At 36.0% G+C, this 11,719-nt stretch overlaps 1 protein-coding gene across 4 annotated transcripts in view; it reads left to right on the forward strand.

The window, feature by feature from the left end:
- Positions 1-11,362, forward strand: part of DACH1 (dachshund family transcription factor 1) — a gene marked incomplete at its 5' end in the record, with an annotated part of 382,732 nt that extends 371,370 nt beyond the window's left edge. For all 4 annotated transcript variants that reach the window (XM_080613963.1, XM_080613964.1, XM_080613965.1 and 1 more), the window contains one exon: positions 9,650-11,362. In XM_080613963.1, coding sequence (XP_080470089.1) covers positions 9,650-9,687 — 38 coding nt within the window. In that variant the 3' untranslated portion in view covers positions 9,688-11,362. The remainder of the gene's footprint in view (positions 1-9,649) is intronic.
- Between the last annotated feature and the right edge of the window lie 357 nt (positions 11,363-11,719).

Raw genomic sequence — 11,719 nt, forward strand, 5'->3', positions numbered from 1 at the left:
TTTGTGTGTAAGATTACCTTGGTGATGATATATGTGTAAAAAAGTGATTATTTGAGAAAAGCTCTAAAAAAGGTAGGCAAAAATTGAAAAAAGTGGAAAGAACAACCAGACTATCAAATTGAATAACAAATTCTGTTTCCATCAAGACTTCACAAGGAAAGAAAGAAGGTATGAGGCAGAAACCACATTCCAGTACTCACCTCATGCTCATTTTATGCTATCAGATCTAAGGTTGCTTGTTGATTGGCTTGTTAAAAAGATAGTAAAAAAGTGTTGTTTATGTTTCTGAAAATATGGCAGCAAATAGAGCAGATCTTTTTGCAGAATTTAGAACTGTTTAACGCAGGATAAATTGTTCAGCACAAAAATTTTCCACACTGTATTACAAACAAGAGCAGAACACAATGAGCTGTGGAAGCTCGCAATCTGATTGTATCTAGCTGTATTTAACTTTTCCACATGATTCTTTAATTGAAGATGTTTTGTTTAGGTTTTTATCTCTTGGTTTGTCTTTTGGGGTTTTTGTTGTTTTTTTCTTTTATTAGTGTAATTTTATTTTTTTTCACCAGCATAAGTGACACAGTACAGTGGCTTAGGTTCAGTGCTTGTAAGTGATCAGTTCTGTTGTCTTTTTCTGGATTATGCTTTTGTTCTGTTTATATAAATAGGAAAAGGGTTGCTAAGTTCATAAAGCAACTATAAAAGACAGTGTGATCTTTATTTTTTTTTTTCCTAATCTTTTCTTTCAAAGAATTCTTCACCTCACAAGGTCAGTCTTTTCAGTGCTCAAAATGGCAAGCTCTGTGTGTATTATATGGTCTTAAAATAATAGAAGGTGACATATTCAGGTAGTCTGTTGCTTTCTTAGTTTACTAAAGACCAGGTTGCTGACCTTTAGCTTGATCCCAAGCTATTCAGTGTTATAATGAAAACATATATTCATGATTAAAACACATGATAAAATTACTGAAAGATCCTGACAGTTCAGTAGTTAAAGTATCTGCAAATAAATGTGTTTAGACACTCATTTTTACATAACTGTGTTTAAGTTTCATGTGTGAAAACTCAGAGGTAGAATTAAAATCTCATAAGTATAATTTTAAAAAGAAAGACATGAACATTTCAGTCTCCTGAATATTTGCAGTGAGCGTTAACACAAATATATTTGTACATGAATGTTAAGTAGAGAAATGAAAGGTGTATGATTAATAACAATATGCAAATTTGAAACTAATTTATTGTTGTTATACAAAGGGCAAACTAGGATAGTGTTTGGCCAAATATGTTTACATATTTCATATTTGCATGAATTTATTGAACATGCAGTGTGAAATCACCCATCTTTGCATAAAAACTGGATAAGCACTTTTTTATAAAGAACAAATTGCTTAAATTTCAAAGCTTCAATAGTTGAGTCTGCTTTCCTAGATTCTCCTGTACTGTACTCTAATTGTACTTGGGAAGAGGGCAGTGGATCCATCTGTGTTCCCCAACACATAGAATTGTAGAAGAGTTAGGGTTGGAAAGGACCCTAAGATCATCTAGTTCCAACCCCCCTGCCATGGGCAGGGACACCTCACACTAAACCATGGCATCCAAGGCACTGTCCAACCTGGCCTTGAACACTGCCAGGGATGGAGCATTCACAACTTCCTTGGGCAACCCATTCCAGTGCCTTCCCACCTTCACAGTAAAGTACTTCTTCCTTACATCTAACCTAAACTTCCCCAAATTTTTCCTTAATTTGAACCCATTACCCCTTGTACTATCACTACAGTCCCTAATGAAGAGTCCCTCCCCAGCATCCTTATAGGAGCTCTTCTGGTACTGGATGGCTGCTATGAGGTCTCCATGCAGATGATCTACTTTTGAAATCAGTAACAATGTCAGGACACTATAGATACTTCTGTCCCTCCTTTTCAGTGTCAATTTGTAATGCTTGTTCTGATTAACCTCGAAAGCTGGAAGGAGTTACTTTCCCCTCACATCATACTGTTTTGCATTTTATCAGGAAATTTACGTAAAGTTGTATTCTGTTGATTTCATGACTGCCTTTTACAAAAGCTGGGCTATATGTTTTCGGTCTCACACTGCAAACTCTGAAAAGATTTAGCTTCATATTAAACGATTTTCCAATGATTAAGAAGTTAGACTCCCATTTTTTTAAATCTTTCTCCTTCAGTGGAAAATAAAACCTATTTTGTCTCGATTTTGAATGAAATATCTAAAGAGTAGACAAAAATATATTTTATCCTTAATTAGCCGCTTCAAGTTTTTTGAAGAAAGGTTGCTATTTGACTAAGATCCCTTCCATCTGTCACAATACTCTTGCTTTTATTTTGACTTCCCGTTGCTGTCTTACCAAATATCACATGAATCATTACCATTTGTTTGCCATCTCTTTCGTTTTTCTGTCTCTTCCTGCAAATGATTAAAACATCAGGTTGAATGAAAGGTTAGAAGTACACTGTGATTCACATTTGCCCCATCTTATTAAAACAAATAAACCAAACAGTTATATAATTTAGATGTGCTTGAGCTATGGCTTGCAGATGCTTTTATCAGCTCTGGGCTGAAGAGGTTGTGTGCATTTGGGCACACACACATACAACTGTTCTTTGAAAGGGACAAACCTCATTAGATTACAGGTGCCTTGAAATAACTTCTAAAAAAATAGCTGCCATTTTCAATAAAGCTACTTCCTAACAGGAAACACAATTTATTATGTACTTTAGCACAAGTGAGCAGCTTTTCTTTCATTAAGATAAAAGTAGCCCCATTTAGTGTCGCAAATATTTTCTTTCTTTTAACCTGTTGGACTGAATCATAATTCTTTTCATGCTGATATTCTAGTTTATAAAATGGTGAGGAAGAGAGCTTTAATGATTCTTATTTTACAAAATATGTGTTACACTAGCTTTCAAATTATTTCATTTACTTGCCACACTGTCTTTTCTTGTACAGAGAGTCAGAAATGCTTCGTCATAGTCTCAGCTTGATAGAACTGAAGTTAGAAGTTTTTAACAGCTGTAGGTTGTGGCAGTGGTGTATATATACTGAATTTCAGTACAAAGTCTCTGCTGTCTTCACTGATTATGAGGGCTAGTCCTGCGGATTTTGTACTGCAACATGCAGTTTTAAGAGAGGCCTCTCAGCTCAGTCACAAGCCATAGAGATGGACTTCAAATGCATTTTTGTGAGCCAAGAACCAATAGTTTCAATTAAATAAGTGTGCATGTGTAGGGTTTTTTTGTTGGTGGTGGTGGTTTTTTGTTATTTGTGCTAATGTATTCCTTAGAGGTCTCAGCTAACGCTACTGTACATTGTTAAGGACAAGAAAGCAGACTGAGAAACAATCAGTGCGCCGAATCTCTGTAAGCTAAAAAGAAAAGGGAAATAAAGAGAGAAAGATTATAAAACAAAACAGAAAAGTGAAATAGCAGCTCATTTCACTGTTGTGAATAAAGTTCTGATCGTTACTTGTTCAGTTCTGTTCTTATTAACGAAAGAGAAATCAACTTAAAGTAAGTTTTCTTTGAAAGCATGAAGAGATTAATAGCTCCACCTTTCAACTATCCTTAAGGCCCATTTTGAGTAACGATCAGCTTACATCACTGTCCTATGCATTTTTCACAAAATTATATTAACTGTAGTTAGGAACCCCAGTGACTAAACTAAGGCTACTTTGTTTGATGTAAGTATTCCTGGCATATACTATTCTACATCTCACAAATTATGGTCATAAAAACTAACAGCTAACAATAAATTAACAAAAAATTATCCAAACCTTGACATTCTAACTTTCCAAAGCTACCACTGAGATTTCTGATCTTGTGATTAATTTTCCTTCTCATGCATTATTTTGTCTTTTTTTTCTTCTTTTTAACCTGTATCCTGTGGGTTTCTTTCTTATTAGCTCTCTATGACATGCTACCATTTCTGGTTTGCTGCTTGCCTGGTTGGTTTTTTTTCCCCAAAACTCCTAAATATGGGAAACACTTCTATCCTTTTACTAAGGAGAGTTTTCCTGAATAGGCTTTTTCTCTGATAGCAGTTGATTGAATTCAGATATGACACCACACCTTTGTGATAGTTCTGCAGATTTTCATAAATGTCAGTATGCTCTTATAGTCATGATGATCACTGTTGTTAGCTTTAATTTTAAAGCAGCTCTCAAAATGCAAACTATAATATGATATGTTTGCATGTCAAACAAACTAGTGTCACTTGCACTGAGTGGCAGATATACATATTACCATCTAATGGATGATTTATTTTGCAACCTAAGACCAGACTTAACATTTCATTGTAGATTTTAATAATTTTACAAGGATGCATATTAATAGCAATAATATTTGAGTGGGTTTATGTTTTTATCTCGGAAAATGTTGGACCCATAGATATTACTGCAAGCTGCCCACAGAACACCCATGTGAATCATTTCCCATCTGACATCTCTGTGGGAATTCATTTTAAGGCATATGATTCGTTTCAGCATTGCAGACTTCCATGTCAGTTCAATTTGTTTATTTTCTTATAACATTTATGACCTTTTAACTATTTGGGCATGTTCATTCAAAAGCCTCAAAATGAGTCTTAATTAAAAAGGGTTGATCTAAAAAAAAATACTTCCTCACTCTGGCTAGAATTTCTGTCGTATCAGTCCATAGACAAAAACAAATGAGAATTAGGAATAGTGGCATTTTCAGTTGGAGTTAGTAGCTGTGTGATCTTGCTGAACACTGCCATTTGCAAAAGAGCAATTAAAACAGATGACAATCTGCTAATCATGCACAGTTCTATTTAGAAATTTAGCAGTATTTTCCCAGTTTGTCTGTTTGCTTGACATCCTAAGAGTGAAAGGAAGTTTTATGTATTTAAATTGTATATAACATTATGTGAATTTGGGAAACTTCACAACAGCTCAACAATTTTGAGTAAGCTAAAAATATACTCCAGTGTTGTAAACATTTATAGAAAACACTATGTGTTTGTGTATTATATATTTATATGTACATGTGTATGTTAGTGTGAATAGTATATGCCATATTTGTTTTATTCTAAATTGGTTTTATGCAGATAGTCAGACTGCTTTTTTTTTAACAATAGAAAGTAATGCAGCCCAGATACATAAATAAAAGCTGATCAGGAGACAGAAAGCAGAGGCATGCTCATGATTCGGAGTTTAGGAGTAGTGGCATTTTCAGCTTGATTTGCTGATCACTGATCGCTGTCATGATTTGTAGATTTTGCTTGTAATTTTAACCTTCGCATCACAAAGAACTATGAGTGGTAATGCTCCACCGGTATTCAGATAGGAACACTGGCTACACCTAGAGGTGAAGTGGTTCTGGTGGCTTGGACAACGTTGAGAAGTTCCAGTTATTTCAGAAGTATCTCTGAACAATGAGAATTGAGAGAGAAATGGATAGGAAGAAGGGAATAGGAATCTGAAAAGCCAAAGGGGCAGCAGACAGATATAGGTATTGAAATGGTCACTGCATCATGATATGAGGTTACCGTTCCTCTGCAGTCTTTGGTTTCCCTGGCATGGTTTGAAGTCTTCATAAATCTGAAGTACAGTGCTATTTACCTTGTGTACATTCCTCTTCACTGGTGTCATGAACTTCTCAGCTATTCACAGGAGTGTGCTGGAACAAAAGTATAAAGCCTAATGAAATTATTTCTCCATCTTGTCCCAAACTCATGTTATGAGAGGCTGGTGGGGAATTCCAAAGATACTGTGATCTTTTTTTTTTTTTTTTTTTTAACATGTTGGCACTACAGGCTCTAAAGAAAAGGCTATTCAGTTTTCATCTCATACTTTCATGACTAATCTTAAGAAAATAAAGGAAATACTTTACAATTCATAGAAAATTTTGAACTCCCCCTAGGTATTACTTGATCACAGCAGAATTGCTTTATCTATATGATAAATGTTAGGATTTATTTTAAAGTTGATGTGTCTAATGCTTGCTGAATTTTCCCATATGTTAGGGTAATTAGTAAAACGTGTTAATGCAAATATCTCTGTTTTATAATAAGCCTAGCAGTAATATTAGTTCAGCTGCTGAGTTCCTGTATGGCATTTTAAGTCCATTATCAATAGAGATGATTTAATTGCACTCTTAATGGTCCATCATATAGTTATTTGAGAAACAGGAAGATTTCTGCTTATTGTAGATACTCATCATAAAAGTTTTTAAATTATATAAACAAATATCCTCTTACTTTGTAAGGAAGATGCTTTGTAAAGCTGCCCATTTCTATTGCTCATTGTCTGTGGACACAGAATACAGGATCTGATAGTGTCTTCCATTAAAAGTGAAAAACCTCCTACTGACTTCACTGTCAGATTGGATCCTTAAGCAGTGTAGAATAGAGCTGACTTCTGAAAATGTACTGCTGTTCATCTTTTATTGGCTGCTACAAGGATTCTGCTTCCTACAGCTGTATTTTTAATTGAGAATATATTTTAATAAATATTTTATTTTAAAAGCTATATGAAGAGACCTAATATAGTAAAATAAAATGCAAGTTACTGACTGTAGGTTATCTTAATGTTTAGAAGGGGGAATTACACATAGTACTCATTAACAAGTGTGCATTCAGGACAGCCAAAGTGCTGGTATAAATGCAGAGTAATTCGTCTACAGAGGTATCTGGACAACTTTAGTGCTGTAAATGTCTGTTGTGTTTATTCAATATGTTTGGAAGAATTATATGCAACTATAGCCAATAGTAGCTCTGGCTATCCTGTACTTGATGCAGGTTTTCTTTTTTAATGGTTTACTAGACCTTTGGTTTTGCCAAGCTCTGTGTCAGAAGTTCCTTCTTTCTCTCCTGAATTCCCATATGCATTTTGGTTGCTCTTCATGCATCAGGTAAGAATAAAGTCTCTGAGGCCTTACTCAAATTCTTTTTATCTTTCTTCAGTGCAAAAAGTCTGTAAGAGTAAAGAAAACGTGAAAAGGTTCTGAGTACTCTACTCAGAGTATCATCTACTCTGCCAGAAAAAGCTAGGAAGGTGAAAAAGTAGGGAAAAGGGGCAGGAAAATGTAAAGATGGGAGAAAGTAGCAAAAGGAAGTACACACCTGAAACTTGCAAAAGGAAACTAGTAGTGGAAAAGAAAAAACAGAGGGATACTAGGTAAAGAGTTGTGGTCAACGGCTCAATGTCCAGTTGGAAAACAGTAACAAGTGGTGTCCCTCAGGGATCGGTGTTAGGACTGATCCTGTTCAACATCTTTGTCAGTGACATGGAGAGTGGGATTGAGTGCGCCCTCGGCAAGTTTGCCGATGACACCAAGCTGTGTGGTTCAGTTGATACGCCGGAGGAAAGGGATGCCATCCAGAGGGACCTTGACACGCTTGTGAGGTGGGCTGATGCCAACCTTATGAAGTTTAACCATGTCAAGTGCAAGGTCCTACACCTGGGTCGGAGCAATCCCAGGCACAGCTACAGGTTGGGCAAAGAAGAGATTCAGAGCAGCCCTGCAGAGAAGGACTTGGGGGTGTTGGTCAGTGAGAAAATGAACATGAGCCGGCTTCAGTGTGCGCTCACAGCCCAGAAAGTGAAGTGTATCCTGGGCTGCATCAAAAGGAGCGTGACCAGCAGGTCGAAGGAGGTGATCCTGCCCCTCTACTCTGCTCTCGTGAGACCTCACTTGGAGTATTGTGTGCAGTTCTGGTGTCCTTTACATAAGGACTTGGAATTGTTGGAACAAGTCGAGAGGAGGGCCACCAGGATGATCAGGGGACTGGAGCACCTCCCATATGAAGACAGGCTGAGAAAGTTGGGGCTGTTCAGCCTGGAGAAGAGAAGGCTGCGTGGAGACCTCATAGCAGCCTTCCAGTATCTGAGGGGGGCCTATAGGGATGCTGGGGAGGGACTCTTCATTAGGGACTGTAGTGATAGGACAAGGGGTAACAGGTTCAAACTTAAACAGGGGAAGTTTAGATTGGGTATGAGAAAGAAATATTTTTACTGTTAGTGTGGTGAGGCACTGGAATTGGTTGCCCAGGGAGGTTGTGAATGCTCCATCCTTGACAGTGTTCAAGGCCAGGTTGGACAGAGCCTTGGGTGACATGGTTTAGTGTGAGGTGTCCCTGCCCATGGCAGGGGGATTGGAACTTGATGATCTTAAGGTCCTTTCCAACCCTAACTCTTCTATGATTCTCTAAGTGTCACTGTGACAGAGTGTGCAGTTCTACCATCTCCTTTGTTCCCCAGCATTTCTGATAGAAACTATGCAATAAAAATCAGAAAGGGGTGCGCAGTAGGGCCGAAATTTTATACCTGTATGTGATGTACATTTGTCTGCTTTCAAGTTAAACTTTTCTTTCTCTCAAAAGTTGCAGTAATCTTGTGGAAGTGATGCTTCATGTTTCAAAGAAAGCCAAGCATTTCAGAAACCTCAGCATTTATTTATATAGGTTTAGCTCACACAGTTGTTTTCCTGTACATCTAATGAGAATTTTAAAGACTGATTCATAATAAAGAAGTTAGACAAAGAATACCAAAGCAGAAACGAAAACATCTGAAATCTTACAAATGTTTGCTAATTTCACTTGGACCAAAAGAAGGGTTTCACGTAGACTTCAAGCATTGAGATACAGTTTGTACTTCCAGAGTGCATTATATTCTGAAATACAAGTAGTGTTTCATAATTATGCACTGTTAAAGATTAATATGCTTCATAATGTGCAGTGTACAAGGGAGCAATGCTTTCTATCCTGCAGTTCAGAAAACGAAGAAGTTTTTCTGTTTCCTGCTTAGTGAAAAAAAAAAAAAAAAAAGTCTTTGCTATGAGAATACATGCATATAAGCTGTTCATGTCCCTGGTGAAGAAAAGATTGTGTTACATTTGTAAATTAGGTGAAAATATGTTATGGCAGAATGTTGTCTCCAAGTTTTTATAGATCAACAGCTACTGGATAGGTGAGCTTATTGTTTCTCTCCATCACACATATCTGACTTAAATATCTGCTCCTCACTTGGGTGGAAAAAACGTTGAGAGAGATGTGCCTACATCTTCAACATAGTAATTGTTCAGTTAATCTCATTTATGGGGGAAGGAGGCTATACTTCACTGATACTGATTAGATATCCTATACTGGGTTCTATATAAATAGCTACAAATGTGCACAATGGTTACATTACATGGTATATTTAACAACATAGCTAAATCAGAAAGTATGAGCTATGCTGCTACTGATGGGAGTGCTAACGATTGCATGCAAGAAGACTTCTGCTCTGCAACCATGAAGGAAATAATTGCTGTTCAGCACTATTCAGTTAAGTTTGCATATCAGTAAAAACACATGCACAGAGGCTCCACCTGCATTGCTTGTGCCCTAGCACTGATAGGAGTGCAGCATACATTAAAGCTTTAGAAGGTGTTAACAGCGTTTGCAACTTGCAAAGTGCATGCTGTTTTCAACAGAATTAATTTGATCACGGTCTGTTGAAAATGCAATGGTGATGTTCAGGTTTTATTATTTTTTATTATTTTAAACACAGTGTAACATAGGTGGCATTTTACAGGCTACTTCTGCTGAGGTTTTTAAATCTTAAGAGTTTTTTCCTCTTTTTCAATTCATTGCAGGTATAAATTTATAAAGCAAATGTTTCTTTTTCATATTTTAGATGGAAGACTTTATTTGAAAACTACTGTCATGTATTGAATTTTTCCTGCTGAAAATACCTGTGCTACGGTAAAGAACTTTGCAGTAAGACATTGGCTCATAAGGAGTTCTGTGGAAACAAAGCGTTTTCAAGCCAACTTCCTCAACTTCATTTATCAATGTTCTTCAAAAATGTAAGGAATTCTGCAAGAGTGTCCTCCTTTGGTTATCTCCTGTGGCTCAACCTGGAGACCTAAAGAATGTTTGTAAATGTACAGTAGCACTCTTCTTACAGTGAAAATCTGCGTCTCTGCGCCGGACTATTGTATCCAAAATTACAGGCGGTCAGAACAAGGCTCAGTGTTCCCTTTTTCAAGGAATGCAGACTCTGTCCTCCTCTGATGATTCTGTATTTGAGCACATCAAATGATCCTTCCAGCGGTGTCCAAGTACACTTACAGACTGTTATCTCATACCGAAACCAGCAAGACAGCTCAGAAATGAACTTGTAGAGGGCATAAGAGGATTCTTATTAAAAAAAAAAAAAAAAAAAAAAAAAAAAAGGAAAAAAAGATAAAAGAAAAAAATTGATACATTCAGTTTCAAACTATGATTGTGGGTTTTCTTCTAGAGAAATTTTTCCACATGCTTTCCAAGAGACCAACACATGTTAGAGTACATAAAGTGAAATGGAATTTTGTGTAAGTGAAAAGAAATGCTGAATGTAAACAAACTGTTTTACTGTTCACCAAGTCTCTTTTCCTAAAATAAAAAAAAAATACAATAAAAAGAGTAATAATTTCTCATTGTAAACTGGCAGGGGTTTATGAAATAAAAGACTTTGCTTCTTATCAAACTGTTGGTCACATGTACAGTATATAACACAAATCACACACGGAAGGTATTATGTATGCAGTAGAAACCTAGAGTTTAGGAAATGAAAATTTTAGATAATATTGTTTTGTCACCCTGTTGGTCAGAAGGACACCTTTCTAGTTTTAACGCATGCAGGCATGTAAATATTTGTCCTGGATTCACAGTATTACTGAATGAGATCTTAAGCATCTGGTAACAAGTCAGAATTCTGTATCAGCCACTTTTATTTGTATATTGAGCCCTGGTTAGTGCCCTGATTAGTGCACTTTTAAGAATGGACTGTGGCTGATCAGCAAGTCAAAAATGCCAGAAATATTTTTATATGTTAATGTCATATTACGTCAATGTTGCTAAAAAAAAAAAAAAAAAAGAAAACCTAACAAACACTTGATGTATCAGTCCAATTCCATGTAGAACTGAGTGATACAGTTGAAGTCTATTGTCCCTCCCACCTTGTCTTAGGGATGGGTGGTTATATGTTACTTTCACTGTCTTTATGAAAGCTACAATATGTGTTTTCACCTTTGTGCTGATAACTGGAAGTAAGCTGCAACACAGTGCTTATTACATTACTAAAAATTATGTTCTTTGCTTTACGTACTTTTGGGTTACCCCTTTAAAGACTGATTTTGTGAATCAGTGCTATTACTGTAAGTTTTGTGATTATGCTTTCTTCATCTAATGTTTTATGCATATAAAATATTATTTATTACATGGAAACATATCAAAACCTTAAATATCTAAGATGCCTAACTTAAAATATTTCTTTAAAAATAGTTCTGATTGGGTATTAATATTATTTTGTCAAAAAAAAAAAGAATTAAATGTTTTGTAAACTCTAGCACTGAGCTTCTATAGTTTGTAGGTCTTCCTTGCAATACTGGTACACATTTATTTTGTGCAGTTCATATTTAATCCACCACAATTCTTTTTTCACAATAGAAAGATGTATATACAAGTTCACATCATGGTAATTTTTTTAAGAAATATTGAGCAATATTTTCATTAAATATTGTGACCTAATACTTTCTAGCAATATTATTTTCTAACCATGATTCTTTCATAATCTTCATAGTTGCTTGAACACATATGGGATTCTGTACTCCAGTTTTTTCATTCGCAGTCTTTAAAGGGTTAACAGCTGTAAAGTTAGATGGACTTGTGGCAAGCTTTTGAATCATTCATATCTGAAAGAGAATTAAAAGCCTACAACTGA

Source organism: Psittacula echo, assembly GCF_963264785.1.
Source record: "Psittacula echo genome assembly, chromosome: 3".
In the NCBI taxonomy this organism is placed as follows: Eukaryota; Metazoa; Chordata; class Aves; order Psittaciformes; family Psittacidae; genus Psittacula; species Psittacula echo.